General features: G+C 41.4%; 1 protein-coding gene across 3 annotated transcripts in view; it reads left to right on the forward strand.

The window, feature by feature from the left end:
- Positions 1-21,110, forward strand: part of LOC121295487 (cGMP-specific 3',5'-cyclic phosphodiesterase-like) — an 84,551-nt gene that overhangs the window by 22,099 nt on the left and 41,342 nt on the right. For 2 of the 3 annotated variants that reach the window (XM_041220152.1, XM_041220162.1), the window contains exon 1: positions 18,817-19,072. The exons of the other annotated variant lie outside the window; for it this stretch is intronic. In XM_041220152.1, the coding sequence (XP_041076086.1) occupies positions 18,975-19,072 (98 nt within the window). In that variant the 5' untranslated portion in view covers positions 18,817-18,974. Of the gene's footprint in view, positions 1-18,816; positions 19,073-21,110 lie in introns of those variants that run through there. 3 annotated transcript variants of the gene reach the window in all.

A 21,110-nucleotide genomic window follows, 5' to 3' on the forward strand; every position in this document is an offset into this window, starting at 1 on the left:
GTATTAAATTTGCAGACTTGCTACCCTGATAGATTTTTTTCAATTGGCATTTATCACTTAGCACGTTCACGAAGAAAAATGTCAGTTTTGTTTTTCTACTTTTAATTTAAAAAACATTCAAATACATGTTTACTTAATGAAATGTGTTCTCTAAAACAGTATATAATTTACAGTAACTAGTTATAATATCTACTTGCAGAACAACAATGGCATTCTAAAAATTAGTTAGAATATTCATCGTTCTTATATGGCCCTTCAATTTTAAGACATCAGTAATTGAAAAGGATTTCTACTGCAGTACACTTTAACGATAAGTATTTGCTAACACTCACTTTTAAAACTTAGCTATGGTTCATTAAAATAACACAGTGGAATGATCACAGTATCATTTAGTAATTGTAGGACAGTATTGCCACATTCGAAAATTTAACAATAAAGCCGAAACTAAAACGCTTTAAATTTAAAACTTGTTAATAGACCAGCAAGCACTGGCAATTTTTTTTTTTTAATACACTGCAGAACTAATTTATTTAAGCATATTGTTTAGGGACTTTGTAACATCTGCATGGTGGAGTAGTATCTACACACATTGCCAATAACAATCTAAAGCAGATTCTCTGGCATAAACAATTTTGGCTACTACTTAATTAACCCCTTGTAAAAAAATTAAATCAAAATTTAAACAATAACACAAAACTGCTTAACATAAAAAAGAACAGTCCTACTGGTACTACAGTATCAGGCACAGTTTACACAGCCTCAGAGTTTCTTATCGCATCATACATTCCAGATTTCCTAAATCCATTGATGGAAATGTCTGATCTGCGTTTAATTTTTTTTTAAGCAAACTGGCTTCATCACTCACTGCCATTCACTTTGACATCCGACACATTCTTTCCCTTTTCCAGTGCTTGCTTCTTTAACCTGTGCTGCATACCACCAGTCTGCCAGAGGGACACACTGTATGCCGCACTCTAATTGGTGGAAGTATTATTGGCGATCTACTCCTAAGCCAAAATAAATTCCACTCCAAAATGTCCCGTTATACGGTATGTTAAAGAAAATATTAAAGAAAGGTGTTTTTTATGCTTTTCACTTAAAACAAGACATTAGGGCGTCTGAGTCTGTTTATTCCTGCCACCTGGACACAGATGTCAAATACCAGACTGTCCAGGTCAAACCTGGACAGGTGGCAACCCTAATGATAACCAAAAAGATAAAGAGTGTAGCCTTTTATTCTTTGTGTTTTAAAGACTCAGCAGCCAAGTACACCATCACTAATCAGAAAGAGCTGGCAAGCCTGATCTAGTTCAGCTTAACTCCGACAGCACAACGATAGGCAACAGCCCTACCTGCAAAGGATAAGACAGATCCAGATTGATTGCGTGGAAAAATTGTTACAAAATATGCGAAATATTGTGGCCCACTCTCTGCGACTTAAGCAATGGCGAGCCGAGCCGAGCCATGAAGAAAGATGAGTCTCCTGAAGATTATTATGATGTTCTCCAGAACATCTTCTATGCAAGACGAAGACTTAGGACAGAAGAGAATAAGAACACTCTGATGCACTTACCCACAGAAACTCAAAATGCCCTGACCACCGCTGGGCTATGGAAGCAAAAAGCACTGAGAGATTGTCCAAAAGATGTACTTTACAGATCTAAGAGCTCCACACAGAAAACAAGAGGAAATGAGGAATGTAGCACCTACTCCATCGAAAAGGAAATTGCTACCTCATTGTACCTAGAAGGAGCTGATACAAAGGGAGTTCAAGCTCAAAATATAAGGTGTCCGAGGCTCTAACGGAGCCACAAAGTTCGAGAGAATCAAAGGAAGGCTTCAATGTTGGGGAAGAGTAGTTTATGAACATGGAATTTATTAAGGACTATATGGAAGGGGAAATTATAACCAATCCCCCACACGGAACCCAAGGGTGACAGAAGAGGAGAGTAAACGGGAGGAGGAGATGAAAGAGATAAGAGAGATGATAAAACAGATCACCAACCACATGGATAGCCAACATGGCTAATCCAGCAGTGCTCCTCAAACCCTGACAATGGGGACTCCCATCAACTGACTAGGGCTGGAACCGTCCTCCATCTGTCAAGTTAACACGATTCAAGCTGAAATCCAAGAAACTGAACTAGACATGTCAACAACTGAAGACATAAACCCTACAATGAAGGCAGATGACATCAGCCACGCAAATAACTGTGAATACCATCCAGGTGACTGATAACAATCACCCAAAAGAGAACAATGGCACAAGCCTGATGATATAGGTGGGAAATCACTAAAATTCAGACACCAGAAATGGAGGAAACATCAACCATCGTCAGAACCACCCTTGAAATGGGCATGTGGTAGTGTCTTGGTACACTTACCTCAGGCGGCCGAGGAGGACACACAAGAAACTGAGGTAGGGAGACTGACGCTGTTACATCGACACAGGCGCACAGGGTTTAATTAATAAACACAAACAAAAAGTAAACAATAATGTCATGTGACGCTACCAGCAATGGTAGTGCACAGAGGATGGTACAAGATTGTACTAACACTAAAAATAAAACACAATATGACAAATTATAAATCAAAGTTGCTGTGAAAATGGCAGGCCTTGCAGCAGCCTCGATCCTAGAGATCACCATGTATTTATAATGACTCTCCGCTAAGACACACCCACCTGCCTACTGGAACAGATGATTGCTTTCAACACAGACAGGCAGCGGTTCCAAACCGAGTGAGAATAATTCAATTAATCTATTTACACAAAGCCATATTTACAACAATTAATCTCAAATACAATAAAAGTACTTCATTTTTCTATAGTGTCTTTCATAGTGGACCACCATCACAAAGCGCTTTACAAGATACAAGACTAGGGGGTGTGAACTATGCATTAGCTGCAGAGTCACTTACAACGTCTCACCCGAAAGACAGAGCACAAGGAGCCACTAGACCACACAGCCTCCTAACCACTGGACCACACATAATTCCCCATGTGCAGGGCTTCCACCCTGTCACAAGGCCACACAGAAAACTTTACACTCTGGTAAGCATAGAAGATAGCCTGCACGGCTAAGCATTTGGGAGCTGACTTAACCCTCATATCTAGCCCACTATTTGAAGAACTCCCGAACCACCAACAATTCACAGTATATAGAAACAAAACGCTATACCAACCAAAATGCTTAGTTAGACTAACGATTGCATTCGAAGGATAACACCTAATCCACCCTGCTTATCAGCCACTGTGACAAATGTGGGCTCCTGATTGAAACAGACCTGATGGATCAGCTCGATTTATCACAGTGAGGATATCATCAGCCATACATGAAGTGAACAGTAGTGAAGTGACATGGATAACTGAGGGAGGCCATCTGATTGAATTCTCTAAACCAAGACCACTGAAAACAATGGAAGAACCTGACGAGTCTCAAGAAGACTATGGTCTGTCACAACTGTTTTGTCAAGGTGAAACCCCAACAGCAAAGCTGACCTTTGAACCAGGGAAGAAGGGAGAGTCCTATAACTGAGGACAGGACCGAGATCAGCTAAAACAAGCCTGGAAAGATTTCCGCAGTGAAGGCTATAACACAGCAAAGAACTGCACAGAAAATGCCATTGAAACACTGATGTGATTCATCACAGAATTAAGGAAGGGAGACACCCATGATCGAGGTCCAAAGAAGATGAATGACAAAGACCTCACAAGAATATTTACTCTAAGCTGTGCTGCTAAAATCAACCAAGAAGAATCGAGAGAAACACATGCAGAAACTGCCAGCTTTGCCTTCAAGATTCTGTTTACCTAACCATATTAACAGTACCTGATATATTAACCCTTAGCAGTCCATTTATTCAGCACTTGTCAGGCACGCCAGGTCCAATTTATTTTCACACTCGCTGTTTAATTTTATTTTTTCAGAGTAAAACAGGTTTAAAAGGCAGTGAATCACAAAAGGACACTCAATACTGTATCTCCAGCCAAGCCCCACCCCTTGTTTGCTGTATTTTTCACATACCTCTTAATAGACGTGCATACTGATAAATCTTTTTCTGATCACTCGTTTTATCACCAAACTCCTCCATAATGCAATCCAAGTCATTATTTTATTACTATAATGTCTCAAAAAGCTCTGCAAATGTCAATGATATTCTTTGAGCGCTGGATGCAGAAGCAGCTATCTCCTTTATTTATGTCTGTGTTATCTCTGTGGTGCATGGGGCTATCAGATATGCCCTTTTATTTTCAGTTTCACTAGGCCATTGAAAAATGTTCTCAGCTTTTTCCAGAGAATAAAATGACTAAAGACCTATGCTTTACGTCTTTTTGTTGCTATCGGAAAGGGTCCAACATCGGACTGGAAAGAGAAAATTGCAATGTCGGACCTGATCCGACATAGGACCGCAAAGGGGTTAACTACACCTGATGTGTCATCTTAATCAATCACACACATATTAACACATATACTCAAACATATATCAGTAGATAATTATTATGAATTATTGTCAACATAGTATTTCAAACATGTAAGAAGAGAGGTAGTTTTGGTGTCCAGAGAGCTGATGTGGCTAATTCGCTAACAATTTAAAGGGTAAACCTTTGCTGTAATGATCTAGCACAAGAAAGGAAGTTGAGAAATGTGTAGCAGTGTAGCGTGAAAAGAAATAGGCCCCTGGCACCATAGTAATATCTGATAAGTTTTGGTGGAGCCATACTCAGAATTCCTTAGTCTTAAAGTGTCCAGAATAAGCAAGATTTAGCAGAGCCAGTATGCACCTGATTCTCAAGCTTGAATGTTCTGTGAGAATAGTTTTGGGTGCTGGGAGACATATTTTGTTCTAGTTAGTTAGTCAGAGAAAGGGCAGAGCAGACAGAACATTGTGAACTGCAACACCGCTTTCAACATCAAGCAAGAAAAGTTAGAGAAAAGGGAGCTTGCATATAACATCTTTAACCAACAGCTCCAAACATGAACGAATAAGTCAGGAAAGAAGAGAGCAATGGACAACAGCATAACCTATTAGCTCTTTGCAATATTCAATAGGAACACCCCAGAATGTGGTTAAAATTGTGAGAGTATGTAACAGCGGAAATATATGTATTTTGTGTAGTTAGTGCTCGTAAGAGCTAGGTGTTTATTTTGTGTTAGTTTATTTTGTGTTTATTAAAAAGTGCGCGTTAGCACGTTAAAAACTTCCATTTGTGTCCTGGGTCCTGCTTGTAAAGGGGCAACAAACTGTGGAGAGTTGCAAGCTTTATTACAATATATATATATATATATATATATAGGCACCTCCAAAATTATTGGCACCCTTGATAAAGATGAGCAAAAAAGGCTGTATAAAATAAACAACACAGGTAATGAGCTATCCTGTTATTTTCCAACATATGGAATATGTTGTACTTTATAAATGATTCAAGGGAATTAACCAAAATAATTAAGTGTCACAATTATTGGCACCCTTGTCTTCAGTACTTTGTGCACCCTTCCCTTGCAAGGATAATGGCATTTATTTTTTTATGAGATTGGAGAACACATTAGAAGGGATCTTAGACTATTCCTCCATACAGAATCTTTCCAGATTCTTGATATCGTTCAGTCTGCTTTTATGGACTGCCCTCTTCAATTCAACCACAGGTTTTCAATGGGATTCAAGTCCGGAGACTGAGATGGTCATTGCAATATGTTGATTTTGTGGTCCATTAACCATTTCTTTGTGGATTTTGATGTGTGCTTGGGGTCATTGTCTTGCTGGAAGATCCACTTGAGGCCAAGTTTCAGCCTCCTGGTAGAGGCAACCAGGTTTTTGACTAAAATGTCCTGGAACTTGGTAGAGTTTATGATGTTGTTGACCTTAACAAGAGCCCCAGGACCAGCGGAAACAAAACAGCCCCATAACATCAAAGATCCAGCACCATATTTTACAGTAGGTATGAGGTTCCTTCTTTCGATGCCAAACCCACTGCTGGTGTTTGTGGCCAAAGAGCTCTATTATCGTCTCATCTGACCGTAGCACCCAGTTCCAATCCAAGTGCCAATGCTGTTTAGCAAACTCCAGGCCCTTACAGTTGTTGGTTACTCTCAATAAAGACTTTTTTATGGCAGCACTTCCAAATAGGCTATTGGCATGCAGGTAGCATCTAATTGTAGATTTGGAGACTTGGTGACCCCAAGAGGCAATCAAGTTCTGTAATTATCCAACTGTGGCCCATGGATTCTTCTTTGCCTCTCGAACCATCTTCCTCACTGCGCGTGGGGACAAGATGCACTTATGTCCTCTACCAGGCAGATTTACCACTGTTCCACTGGTTTTGAACTTCTTAATTATTGCCCTAATAGTGGTAAGTGGTATATTTAGGTTTTTACATATTTTTTGTACCCATGGCCTGATTTATGAAGGTCAACAACCATTTGTCTCTTTTCATTTGTGAGTTATTTGCCTTCCCCCATGGTGATGGATGACAAATGGATGTTTAGATGCATGTTACCTCATTTTTATACCCCAGTGAAACAGGAAGGCATGGAAGGCCACAATACAGTTCCTTAAGACTGAAATGTACTTAATAAAGTAGAATGTTAATGCAGATTTTACTTTTGTTTGATTTTATTTCTAAGAATCTTTAGGGGTGCCAATAATTTTGACACCTATCTTTTTGAGAAAAAAATTATTACTTGTTAAAATAAACGTTTTCTCTGAGCAATTGTATTAGAGTAAAATAATATAGTTTTCCCATATTTTTGAGCATAAAATATAGCTCATTACCTGTGTTGTTTATTTTATACAGCCTTTTATACTCATCTTTATCAAGGGTGCCAATAATTTTGGAGGTGCCTGTGTGTGTGTGTGTGTGTGTGTGTGTGTGTGTGTGTGTGTGTGTGTGTGTTGTGTTACCTTATTGTATTAATTCTGTTTTTGGTTGACATAATGTATAATGGTACATAGATTGTTATTTTTATGTCCACTTTAAATTTAATATTTACACAGAAAATAACAGATGGATATTTATATATACTTCACATTGTTGTCTGTCCTGGTAGTTTCATGAGATATAAACAATGCCACAGAAATAGGACCACATCTGCTTAAATACAAAAGGTCAGTAAGTCAGTAATTTCACACAGGGACATTCAAGTTTTCCTTTGGGAATGTACAACTGTAATAAACACTTATTTTTTCTTTCTTTTTGCTGATATGAGGTCAGTAAGTGACCCTTCAAAGCACAGCACTTCAGGAGATGTATTTGCACAGCCATTCCTCAGTCATGGTTTATTTTCCTGAGCTCTCTTTGAGATCAAGCTTTCCTCCAGCATGATTCTCTGACGCGCAGTGAGTATACTCTTGGCAGACTCTCATGAGGATGACATTAGGGCCAATCTTTTTTTTTTAAATATGACTTTGTTTTGGCTTTTGAAACTTTAAAAAATGTAGCTACAGTAAACTTCACTGTCTGTTGAAAGCTGCTGCTAAAACATGGACTGGACTATCACCCAGTGTTGCCAATAGTCCTACAAATATACAGGGAAATTAGTAAATTAATATTGTAATCAGAAAAAAAACAGCAACCATATAAACACTATTGTGTTTCACTTGGAATGTCTTAGCTATCCCCCTGGGGGTTACAGTTTGTAGTCATAGCGACATCACTATGAATATATAAGCAACATGTAATTATTGTAGTTTAGTTTAAAAAAAATTACAGGAACATATGTCTGTGTAAATAGTTTGAAACAACAACTGAGAGCTTAGCCACGGTTAAGCGTTTACACACAAGACACAGAGTAATGTTAATCAAGTCATCCTATGGCACATGCAGTGGAAAGGTGTTATAAGGAGAGAGGAATGGTGTGTAGTGACATAGTTTGGTTCAGCTTATGTTACCATGTATTATTTTTCATTAGTCTTTAGCAGATGCTTTTATCCAAATTGAGTTACAGAAACTAAGGGGTGAACTGCTGCTGCACAGTCACTTTCAATAGGACCTCACTTTTACGTCTCATCTGAAAGACTGAGCACAAGGAGGCTAAGTAACTTGCATAAGGTCACACACATAGAGTCAGTGGCTGAACTGGGATTTGAACTATTTGATCAAACCTTTCTCTTTAACCACTGGACCATCAAGCCTCCAGCAAAGAAAACATAACTACATTACACTACAGTGATCTTTTGGATAAGGATGCTCTACCAGCAAGCAACTGGTTCCATATCAATAATGTCAATCATCTGCCTTAGCCAACCTAAAGCACTGACTGAAATGTTGTGTCGCCACTGTGGGGTAGATTAGAATGATGCATCAGGCTCTGATCTCCAGCCCTTCAGTGCTCTTCTCTGAACTTATTTAGACAGCAAACAGACCTACTTTAATTACAATTCTTTTAAAATTTCCTTTTGTTTTGTTTTTTTTAAGAACGGCAAAAAAGCATAAAATAAACAGCAAGCAGTATCATTACCCCCACCCCCTCTTCTCACCTCACCCTGACAGTTGCTTAATGCACATCCATCAAATAGGTCCCAGTAAAAAAGAAGAATCCTGTATACTCCCTAATTCGGTATGGTACAACATCCAAATTCTTGCACAAAGTGTGTCTCTACTTCACTGCTCCAAAATGTAAGCATGTCTGTGCATTTCAGTGTGCAGGCTTGATTTTTATGCAGGTGGTTAATGTGGGTATGCTCATAGTAGGCCTATGGACCTGCATGCAGGCTGGATTTGAGAACACTTATGTCAGTATGCTAGGCTAAGACACCACAGCATTGACCAGTGCAGTCTATTCGTGTAATTAAGTTAATCCATTCGCATGTACTGTATGTTACGTCTGCAGTGAATGTATTATAACATTGGGTGTTTGTGTAATTTGGTTATATGTCAGTAATAACAGCTAAAGACCTACTGACTACCTCATTAGCTTAACTATCTTTTTTGACTATTACACGGTTTATATTTAAATGAGGCAGGCTCTGTTACTGCAATTTCATTTATGAAAGAAAGGAAATGGCCTGTAAAGAATATTATATTTGAATGATATATTAGCATATTTTAAACTAGCTATACTACTAAAAATTCAGGATGTAACATTAGACCTCATACCATATGGTTGATATTTCTACCAGTCATCACCACCAAGTGTTCATACCAGTGAGACCCCTGCTGAAAAAAAACTTGGGATTGATCAAAAACCTTAACCTGGACCACTAGAGTTTGTTTTGGTGGGGGGGGGGGGGGGGCAGCTACCACAACTGTAGCTAGTCATGAAAAGAAAATACTGTCTGCTTTTGCTTTAAGTGGAGAAGAAATAAAACAAAATAAAACAAATAAATAGTCTGAGTATACCACACACTAAAAAAATGACATATAACAGTACATACATGTTTATATGTGATCTGGTTTAACATGTACACTATTCAAAATTAATACATCTACACATATTTCTTTGTAAATACTGAGAATTAGTTTAATACTTTTTTTTATTGATTTTTAGTTTTAATAAAATATTCATTTAGTGTGTGAATGTGATTATTATTGGTCAAAATTATTAAAACAAAGAAATACAAAACCAGTGTGTGGCGCCTCCCACCACTTTGACTTAAATTATGGTGAAATAAAGAGAGACAGACATACCATCAATTTCCATTTGTTCTGTTATTTCTTACCATATGGTTTTCATTTTATTGTCTTTATCACCACTGACACTGGCATCATAAAGAACATTATATTTTTTCGACTTTAATAATTTTATTCGCATTGATGTCCATTTCTCCTTTATTTCCATGGTAAATTCTGCATGAACGAGACAGTTGCAGTCTGACAGCCTCTCCTTCGACTCTGCCCGAGTAATGGAGGAGAGCAGGTTGGGGTGGGGAGCTTGACAGTTTGAGTGCAAGTTGTGAGAATGAGTGGTGAATGAAAGCACGAGACAAAGTGAAAATGACCTTAAGTAGCGACCTAAAAAGCTGCAAGAACCGACATGAGTCGGTGTGAGAGAGGGAACCAGACAGTCAGAGAATAGAGGGTTTATTGTTTTGTCGTGGTCTTAGCCCAAAGAGTCTGAGTGTACCACAGAAAATTAAAAAGCGGATATTCCATTTGCACCTGCAATCCCTGAGTCTGTCCATTTAGTTTGCTTCAAATAAAAGCAAAGGAGACCCCATGCTGCCACTATATATATATATATATATATATATATATATATATATATATATATATACACACAACACACACACACACACACACACACACACACACACACACACAGAATGTACAAAACATTAGGAACACCTTCCTAATATTGAGTTGCACCCACATTTGTCCTCAAAACAGCCTCAATTCGGACTCTACAAGGTGTCGAAAGCGTTCCACAGGGATGCTGGCCTATGTTGACTCCAATGCTTCCCACAGTTGTGTCAAGTTGGCTGGTAGTGGATCTCTACTCCGAATAGCTCGTTCCATCTCATCCCACAGATGCTCAATTGAATTGAGATCTGGTGACTGGGCAGGCCACTGCAGTAAGCTGAATTCACTGTCATGTTTGTGGAACCATTCCTGGACAATCCTAGCCTTGTGGCATGGGGCATTAGCCTGCTGAAAAAAAATCCATTAGTAGATGGATACCCTGCTGCTTAACTAAATAAGTAAAAGCAAACCAATAGACAAGTGTATGTTAATAAATTATAATAACAAAATAACAGACAAACCGTTAATGAAACTAAAGCAAAACAACACGGTCAAAAAGCTTAAATCACTATGTACAGTACTATGAAATTAGCTGGTGGTGTGTTTCGGGCTATCGCAATGGCAGAGTCAAAAATAATGGGCGTTACTTAGGGTTACGTTATAAACTAACTGTAAAACTAAATTAACACAGAACCCTCACACGTTACAGAATGCAGCAGGAATATACAAGGCATGCACATTATTTAACAGAATGGTGAAGCAACTCACCTGAACGGGAAACACCAAATTGCTTGGCTACTTCAGTTTTTTTTCAAGAGCTCGAACAATGTCCAACTTTGTTTAGCAAGCGAAACAGCACTGCATTTTTCTGTTTGTTTACATGCCATTTTGTAACGATGAGGTGCACGCGTGGAAACCAGAATACAAAACAATTCAATGATATGATGTCTGACCTGGAAAAATGTAATAAACCAATCCGTGTCCCTCAAGACACTCTGACAACTCACCTTTTTTACAAAACAGTACTGTATCAGTTTTGAACGGGTCGCTATCGGTGCTAAGAATGTGTTCCCCTTCAATTCGAAAATAACCATCAAGGTATGGGATATTGCCATCGGGCAGTAGGATTGGCTGAACTTTATAGCAAAGCTGCCGATAGGCCTCCGCGTGAGCTGACGAGTAAGCCCGCCCCCCCTGGGAGCTTACAGTATGCAATGTGCGGAGACTCTGGTCCTCTTTTGCCTTCAGCCTTTGTTGGACTCTGAGCACGTAAGTTCTCTCTGTAAAATTTACTTTCACTGATTGTACTTGACAGCCTTGAGCTTGAGAAGCTGGCTACCGCCCCTTCTCTGAGTTTATTTCAGTGTTTGCTCCTTTGAGCGCTATATAAATATATATTAATTATATATTAATTATATATATTTTTCTCTTTTCTTTCACGCTTTGCTTCAGCATCGCATTCTTTCCACGTTGGCCCTCCGTCTTCCTTATTCTTTCATATTTTTTGCTATATATATATTTTTATTATATATTTTTTGGGTGTTTTGCATGCCTATTCTCCCTAACAGGTTTTGAATAGAGTTTAGAGGACACGTTGCGTGTCTGTAAGGCCACGCAATTTGCAGCCTCGGTCTCGCTTCTCGCCAGACCCGGAGTTTAGCCTGCTACTTGCAGCCACTCTTAAACTACCACCCGCGGATTGTGTCCATCTCACCGTGTGGTCGCTGTCTTCGGTAGCTACGCTACTACTATCTGCACTCAGTACGGCTGCAGTTCCTCAAAAAAAAAACTTGGATTTTCCCATACAAATACATAAAGAAGACTACCGCCAACGACAACTTTCATTGCCCCTTACTAACAGGTAAGTATAGCACAGCTCAACTGTCTTTTAAGACCAAAACACTGTACTAGCACTTAGCGTCTCCGCTCTGCGGGTCAGCTGATGCTTCAGCGTCTAGTGCATAGCGTCTTTATGCTCAGTACACGTGCTTCAGCGTTTTTAGTCTCAGCGCCTCGGCGCTTCGGAGCAGCGCTTCGGCACTCTGTGCTTAGTGCCTCGGCACTTGGGGCTTGGTGCACGCACCTCGACGCTTTGGCGCTCGACACTCGGTGCATCGACGCTCGGTGCATGCACCTCGACGCTCGGCACTTCGATGCTCAGCGCTTCGACGCTCAGCGAACGCACCTCGACACTTCGACGCTCGAAGCACACACCTCGACGCTCGATGCTCCTGCGATCGACGCTCGGCGCACGCATCTCGACACTCGACGCTCCCGCGATCGACAGTTGGTGCATAAACACCTCGATGCTCGGCGCTTCGACGCTCGGCGCACACACCTTGATGCTCGACGCTCCCGCGCTCGATGCTCAGTGCATTAATACCTTGACGCTCGGTGCACGCACCTCGACGCTCGGCGCGTCGATACTCGGCAAGCGCACCTCGACGCTCAATGCTCCCGTGCTCGATGTTAGGTGCATTAACACCTCGACGCTCGGTGCAAGCACCTCGACGCTCGGCGCCTCTACACTCTGCGTGTGCAGTACACGCACCTCGACGCTCGACGCTTCGCCGTTCGATGCTTGGTGCACCAACGCCTCGCCACTCGGTACACGTCCCTAGGCACTTGCCGCATTGATCAAAACACTACAACGCATCCGCCATTAAGATGTCTGGGTTTCATCGTTGCGTCACCTGCCAGGCTAAATTGCCGGCGAGCAACCCACATGAGGACTGTGTGGCATGCCTGGGACCAGAGCACGCCACGTCTGCCTAGGTAGTCAGATCATTTTGTTCGCTGTGTGCCAATTTTCAACAGCACACTCTTCGCCAGAGGGTGAGGAAAACAGTGGGGAGCCACTCCCCTTCCTCTGGGTCGTCCTGCACGGTGTCTGCGCCTCCGTCATCTACATCGCCTGTGAAATTACAACTATTGAGGAGCCCCTCCCAGCTCACAGCTGGTCAGAGATCCCCAGAGCATAGACGTACTCAGAAACACTCCCGTAGCCCGCCTATCCAACACAGAGGCCCTTCCCCTCGCAAGGAGTGCCCTCGCCAGTCACGGTCTCGCTCCATTTCACCCCGTCATAGGGGACGTTCTCGTTCCCCTCGCCAGGACAGACGCCACAGGGACAGGTCAGACATGGCTGAGCTCACGTCCAAGATGTCCCAGTTTATGGAGGTAATGATGGGTCAGCAATCACTCCTCATGTCGTTGACTAATAGGGCACCACAGACCACTGATGCTCCGGCCGAGCCGACAGCCATCCAACCGGCTCTGCCCGCCCCAGTCGCCCAACAACCCCAAGGGGTTTGAGACGAAGATGCCATCTCCCGGGATGCATCAGAAAGTGAGCCTCTCGTTGAGGAGGATAGTTTGGAGGCTGAACTAATCTCTCACAACTCAGAGCAGGACACTGAGTTGGAGGTGTTGGACACCAATGACCCCTTGTGGTCACTGGTGGAGCGAACAACTCGCCTCTTAGGAATTGAGTGGCCAGCTGTGGAACTACCTCGAAGGTTACTGTTTGAGTCGCCGTCTGTGCGGTCTCCACAGCCCAGGACGCTCCCAGCCTTCCCGGACTTTATTAAGGAGGTGCAATCCACCGAGGGGGCCCCAGCCTCTTCGTCAGCAACATCGCGGAAAGCTTCCACGTTTGCCATGCAGGGAGCGAGCGAGGCGGGACTGGCGTCTTTTCCACCAGTCGATGTCGCCTTTGCGGCCCTGGTCAAGACACCAACGCTCTCGGGCCTAACTAAGGACGCTGCATGTCCTAACCACAGTGCAGGATCATGGAGGTTAATTTAAAAAAGGGCTATGCAGCAGCTACAGAGGCAGTCAGACTGTCCAATGTGGCCAGCCTCCTGTCAGTCTACCAGGCGTCGCTGGTGAAAGACCTCCCTGTGCACCTTTCGGCATCTGTGAGGGCGGAATTGGCATTGATCGCCCAATTTCTTGTTAAAATAGCCTGGCTAAATGCTCGGGCCCAGGGCAGGAGTACTGCGTCCCTAGTGGTCGCCAGAAGGCAGCTCTGGCTCTTGCAGGCGAGAGTCCAAGAGCCTGACAAGGCCCCGTTGCTAGACATGCTCTGCTAAAGCCCGGGAGGCATCTCAACAGATGGCAAAGATGTGGCCGCATAAGCCCTTCCAGCCAAAGCGCCAACAGGAGCATCAGTGGCGAAAAACACTATTTTAGATCTGCGAGTACTGAACAGATACCTACGGCGGTTATCGTTCAGGATGCTTACGCACAGGCACATCATCCAGTCAGTCCGATATGGCAATTGGTTTACCACCGTGGACCTGACAGATGCGTACTTTCACGTTCCCATCTGCCCGGGTCACAGGAAGTATCTGCGTTTCGCATTCCAGAGCAGGGTGTACGAGTTTTGTGTCCTCCCATTCGGTCTGTCACTAGCTCCTCGAACCTTTTCCAAATGTATGGATGCCATTTTAGCTCCTTTGCGGACTCAAGGTATCCGACTGCTGAACTATCTGGACGACTGGCTCATCTGCGTGCAGTCGAGGGAGCAGCTGGCACAGCACACAGTGATGGTTACGGACCATCTGCAGCGGCTGGGTCTGAAGGTCAATTCAGAGAAGAGCCACCTCGTGCCAAGCCAACAGACCGAATACGTGGGTCTGCATCTGGACTCAGTGTCCATGGAAGCGACCTTGTCGACACAAAGAGTTGCCTCGCTGGAACGGTGTCTCTCCCTGTTCAGGTTGAGAGAAACAATCAGCATAGAGCTGTGTCAGCGCATGCTGGGGTTGATGGCTGCTGCCTCACAAGCCCTTCCTTTGGGCTAATTACACCAGAGACCTCTACAAGCCTGGTTCAATGCCTTCGCGTTACATCCGCGGAGAGACAAACACTGCAGGTTGCCAGTATCCCAAACCTGCTGGGAAGCACTACGCTGGTGGAAAGTTCTGTCAAACATCCGCCAGGGCGTTAGCTTGGGTCCCATTTTCCGGAGGGAAGTGGGTACGACTGATGCTTCCAACCAAGGTTGGGGAGCAGTCTGGAACGGCTCAGGGACCCACGGAGTGTGGTCAGGACCCTGGAGGTCAGCCCACATCAATGCTCTGGAACTCAAAGCAGTGGACCTCGCCCTTCGGCACTTCTTGCCAGTGCTCCTAGACAGGCCGACAACCACTAGGGCAGCTTACGGTCCCCCCGCCTTCACCGAATGGTAACACGGCTGTTGCTATGGGCACAGCCATGTTTGACCTCTCTGCGCATGATTCACCTACTGGGCAGAGCCAATTACACAGCGGACCTCCTATCCAGAGGAGGCCCTTTGGCAGGGGAATGGCATCTCCACCCTCAGGTGGTAGAACGCATCTGGGAATGGTTCGGCATAGTGCAAGTAGATCTCTTCGCTTCGTGAGAGAACACGCACTGCCCCCTATGGTTCTCGGTGAGGGACCCCGACATGCCCCTAGGAGTTGATGCACTGGCTCATGAATGGCCGCCAGTCCTATATGCGTTTTCACCGATTCCGATGCTCCCCGCCCTCTTAGAGAAGGTCAGGGTAGAGCAAGAGACAGTGATTCTGATCGCTTCTCGGTGGCCTCTGAGAATTTGGTTTCCGAGCGTGGTGCAGTTACTGCACGGTCAACCGCGGGAGCTTCCCCTGCGAGCAGACCTATTGTCCCAGGCCGAAGGACGGCTTTGGCACCCGAACCCCAAGCTCATGCAGCTATGGGCTTGGACCCTGAGCGGGAGCGCCTGTCAGCCTTAGGGCTTTCGACAGCGGTAATTTCGACCATCCAGAGTGCTAGGGCGCCCTCTACTAGGTCGCAGTATGCGTACAAGTGGCAGCTGTTCCAGGATTGGGGTCTGGCGGGGGGCCATGACCCAATCTCTTGTCCTATGGCAGTGATATTACAGTTTCTAAAGAAACTGTTAGATGAGGGAAGTCTCCCTCTACACTTAAAGTGTATTTAGCCGCCATATCAGCTTGCCATGTACGAATTGACGGATTATCACCAGGTTGCCATTTTCTGGCATCTCAGTTCCTTAAAGGCGCAAGACGCTTGCAACCTCCAAGAACGACCAACTTACCGTCACGGAGCCTTGACATGGTGCTAGAAGCCCTTACCAAGGCACAGTTCGAGCCTCTCCACACAGTGGATATGAAGCTCATGTCTATAAAAACTGCGTTTTTGCTGTCAGTAGTGTCAGCAAAACGCGTCAGCGAGTTACATGCACTGTCAGTGCATCCTTCATGTATCCGCTTCGCAGGAGACGGTTCTAAGGTCTCCATGCGCCCAAATCCAGCCTTTTTACCAAAGGTTATATCTCTGTTCCACATGAACCAGCCGGTCGAGTTGATGGCGTTCCATCCTCCTCCCTTTTCCTCTGCAGAGGAACAACAGTTACACATGCTCTGCCCTGTGCGGGCATTGAGGTGTTATATTGACTGTACAATGACCATGAGGCAAACAGAACAACTGTTCATATGCCATGGTTCTAAGACCTTGGGTCAGCCGTTGTCAAAACAACGCCTTTCTCACTGGATAGTGGATGCTATTAAATTAGCCTATGAGTCTGCAGGCCTTCCATCGCCAGGGCAGTTGAAGGCGCATTCCACTAGGGGTATGGCAACGTCCTGGGCCCTCTTTAGAGGGGTGTCAGTGTCTGATATTTGCGCGGCAGCCAGTTGGGCTACACCGCATACCTCCCTCGTGGCGGCTTAGGTACACTGTTCCCATACCTTGATGGTTATTTTCGAATTGAAAGGGAACGATAGGTTGCGGATGCAACCCCGGTTCCCTGAAAGAGAAAATAACCATCAAGCCGCGAGGTCGTTCCAGAAGCCTTCACGGCCTGAAGAGCAAAAGAGGAAGATAGTCTCCGCGCACTGCGTATTGTAAGCTCCCAGGGGGGTGGGCTTACACGTCAGCTCGCACGGAGGCCTATCAGCAGCTTTGCTATAAAGCTCAACCAATCCTACTGCCTGACAGCAATATCCCATACCTTGATGGTTATTTTCTCTTTCAGGGAACCGGGGTTGCATCCGTAACTTATCGTTCTTTTAAGCGAAGCGGCAGTTGCTTTAGCCGGAGCATTTATAATGGTAAAAATCTGTTTCACCACAACGGTGTTCTCTTAGGAGGTGTTCCTGTATGCAGAGACTACTGTGTTGTGTGACAGGCAGGATTTTTCAATCTAGCTGTAGTTATTTATTTTAAAGCAAAATAAACTTTTTTGTATAGGCTACTGTGTCACTATAAAACCAAATCTTTAAGAATTAAACATGAAATTAAACACCTACAATAAACAAATAATAGACATATTGGTGTTTATTTTGAAAACACAATTAAACTATAGTATACACACTGATTTATAGTTTAAACACTTACATTATTTTTCTCCCAATATTCTTGTTTAGAAATGGGTTATAGGTAATAATGAACACACAAAAACACAAAAAAGAAAGAAAGAAAGAAAGAAAGAAAGAAAGAAAGAAAGAAAGAAAGAAAGAAAGAAAGAAGCATACTGGGGGAATACAGTAACAAATAAAAACAATTATGTTTGACATTTAACATAATTAATTGTAGGCTATTTTTATGTAATTGCGTGGTTCTGTCTTGCTGTGTAATTTGTCATTCAAACGAAAATTTAAACATGAGAAAAATAACCGGAGCTTGACGTTCCAGTTCTTTTTTTGTGCGGTGGAAAAGAAACGTGTGATAACATAAAGGATACATTTCTAAACCGAAAGTATAATGTCATAAACTGTGACATAAATTAAATTTGTGGTGGTTACAGTTCTTTTTCAGTTAATCGTGTGCACATAAGTTATATACAATTATTATTATTATTATTATTATTATTATTATTATTATTATTATTATTATTATTATTATTATTTCCATGTATATCATGTATTATGCATTTCTCTAGTTGAACTATTATGGATTTTCTTGTATTTATTGCATCTTGTAAAGCGCTTTGTGATGATGTTCCACTATGAAAGGAGCTATATAAAAGAGATCGATTGATTGATTGATTATTTATTATTATTATTATTATTATTATTATTATTATTATTATTTCCACTGTATATCATGTATTATGCATTTCTCTATTTGAAGTATTATGGATTTTCTTGTATTTATTGCATCTTGTAAAGCGCTTTGTGATGATGTTCCACTATGAAAGGAGCTATATAAAAGAGATCGATTGATTGATTGATTGATTATTATTATTATTATTATTATTATTATTATTATTATTATTATTATTATTATTATTATAAAAACGTAGCCTACATTACCCCTGGTCTCTCACTCGCGTCCAGCACCTGTCTTAATTAATTAATTTATTTTACTTTTTTTTAAGTTGACATCGATGTTTCGGACAACCTGTCTGCCTCCAGACATGTCCACGATGTAAACATATACATTTCACACGGGCTGTTGGTGCTATGGCAACAGCTGCCTGCTTTTGAAGATGGATTTTTAATCACTTAACTTACAGTCTATTAAATATATAAATACATCCCAACTGTTATGTCTGAATAGAAAATGTTTTCTGTTTTCCATACAGACATGTGTGAAATGTATCCTGACTTGCCTGTTTTCCTAAATTAGATCGAATTTATTTATAGAGCTCCATGTTTTCCTTTTCGCCATGTATGTTGAAGCTGTCACTACAGCTCGTGGTGCTGCAGTGCAGGAGTTAACTCGGGGCTGCACTACAGCATAAACGATGCAGACTAGAGTTAACACACGCATGGTTCTTCGGTCATTTCTACTAGCAAAAATACTTGGAAAGATTTCGTCTCATCATGGACAGTTTTAACCCTTCGGAAAACGAACGCATGGAGGCTTGGCTGGATGATCACTTGAACTTTGCTCATTCCTACTTTGTAAGGAAAGCTACAAGGTAAGGTTGTGGACAGTAGAAAAGATACAAAAGCTCAATCAATTTATGTACAGTATGTTTTGTTGTCACAGTTAACACACACGGGGCAATGTTGTTCCTAAGTACGAGCCATGAAACAGTGTAATGCAAGACGTAGCTACTTTCTGCTTCTAATATGAGTCTATACGGAGGAAGATGGAATAATTGCATGCATAGATCAATTGATTATATCATTACAGTGCAGTTTTATTTTTTAAAATAGATCACCCTACTGGTATGCATTATGTATGCAAGAAGATAGTTTAAATAACTATTATTCACCTGTTTTCTGAACACAAGACGTTTAGTTGTCAGTTGCAAATATCAGATACATACACAGTAGCCTATAGTACACGGATACACATAATTAATTTTCCTTGATGTAACGTATTAATAATTTGTCCAGTGAAGTACATGAAGAAAATAAGTATATTTGCGTTTATACCCATAGTGTCTACGTTGTAGGAATTTTAATACGATGTAAAAACTATTTGCAGTTAGTTAGTCGTTAAAATTATGTATTTCTGTTAGTTTAGTTTGTTTAAAATATAAAAGTAAATATCCTTCATCATCTTCGATAGTTCTCATCGACCAGTGACTTCTTAAAAAGAGTAATGCATATCACTGAATTAGGTACAGTTCAGGCTATTATTTTAAAATGCTCAGTTCTGTATTTACCAGTACAGGCTACATTGCATATGCAAGTGGACTTAACGATTTTGTTTACTGATATCGCATCTCCCATTTTCTTTGAACTGAGTTGTTTAATGCGACACTTTAATAATTAAGTGACTGGACTGGGAACAATTACCAACTCGTCTGCTTTAATTCTGATGAACGATGGATTATTCAGGAAACTAAAAGTATGCGTTAAATTGTTTGTACAGTATTTTACACATGCTTTTTTTAAAAAAAAAAAAATTTCATAGTTTCTAGTTTGGTCACGTTATACTGTTCAACCACTATTATAGAATGAATGTAGATATACCACACTGACTCGTTGCATTTTAAAAAGCAATTGAACTGTGAGCATTATAAAAATTTTACTCTAGTACTGTACTGTAAAAAGAAAATATGAAAAAAGTGTTTAAAAGACTAAATGTATTTGGATACCCCTGTCTTCAAAATGCTAGATCTTTCGGATAGTTTTTTTAAGCTGCAGTATGCCACACTCCTACAGTTTCACATTAAAGTTCTTACATTAGTTAGTTTTGCATTTGACACAATCTACATCGTAAATCAGTCTGGGTTTACTGTCCAGTTTTGTTCCTTCAAAACAATGTTAACTATTTCTATAATAACAGAAAGCAAATATAATTAAAAATGTTGTTAGTATTTTACTTGGAATGCATGTTGTGGACATGAGGTAACAATATAAAATAATTTCAAAACTTTTTTAAAACTGATTTTTGCTTATTATTATTATTATTATTATTATTATTATTATTTATTATTATTATTATTATTATTACGGTTAACCAACGTTTCATATACACTTTTGATAAATGTTGGAAAAATTTTTTTATAAAAGTTTCAGTCAAAAAAAAAGGATTTCTTATTGGGTTTACATTTCCAAAGGTAAAATAAATACAAACAATCCAATAAATATACCAAATTACCACTAAAAAAAAGTAAATAATAAAACATAAAATAAACATTTAAAAAAAAAAAATGTGAATAGCTCTGCTACCAGAGCTAAAAACTTTATACCTAACAAGATGATATTTCTTTCAGTATTTTCACTGTATGTAATTGTGTTTGCCCCCCTTAATTCTTTTAAGGCCCCCCTCACTTGTCTCTTAATCGATGTCCCGGAGGGGGGTGGCTCCTTTACTTTTCACAGGGGATGCTAGAAATCTGTTTACTTTGTATATCACGTTAAAAGTTGATTAATTTGTCTTACCTGGCCTTTTTGCATTTAACATGTTTTGGTCAGATGACAATAGAAGGAAAATAATGATTTGCTATGATCTGAAATAAATACACCCAATATTTAACCCGCTGAGACACAGTAACCTAC

Source organism: Polyodon spathula, chromosome 2, assembly GCF_017654505.1.
Source record: "Polyodon spathula isolate WHYD16114869_AA chromosome 2, ASM1765450v1, whole genome shotgun sequence".
NCBI classification, from domain to species: Eukaryota; Metazoa; Chordata; class Actinopteri; order Acipenseriformes; family Polyodontidae; genus Polyodon; species Polyodon spathula.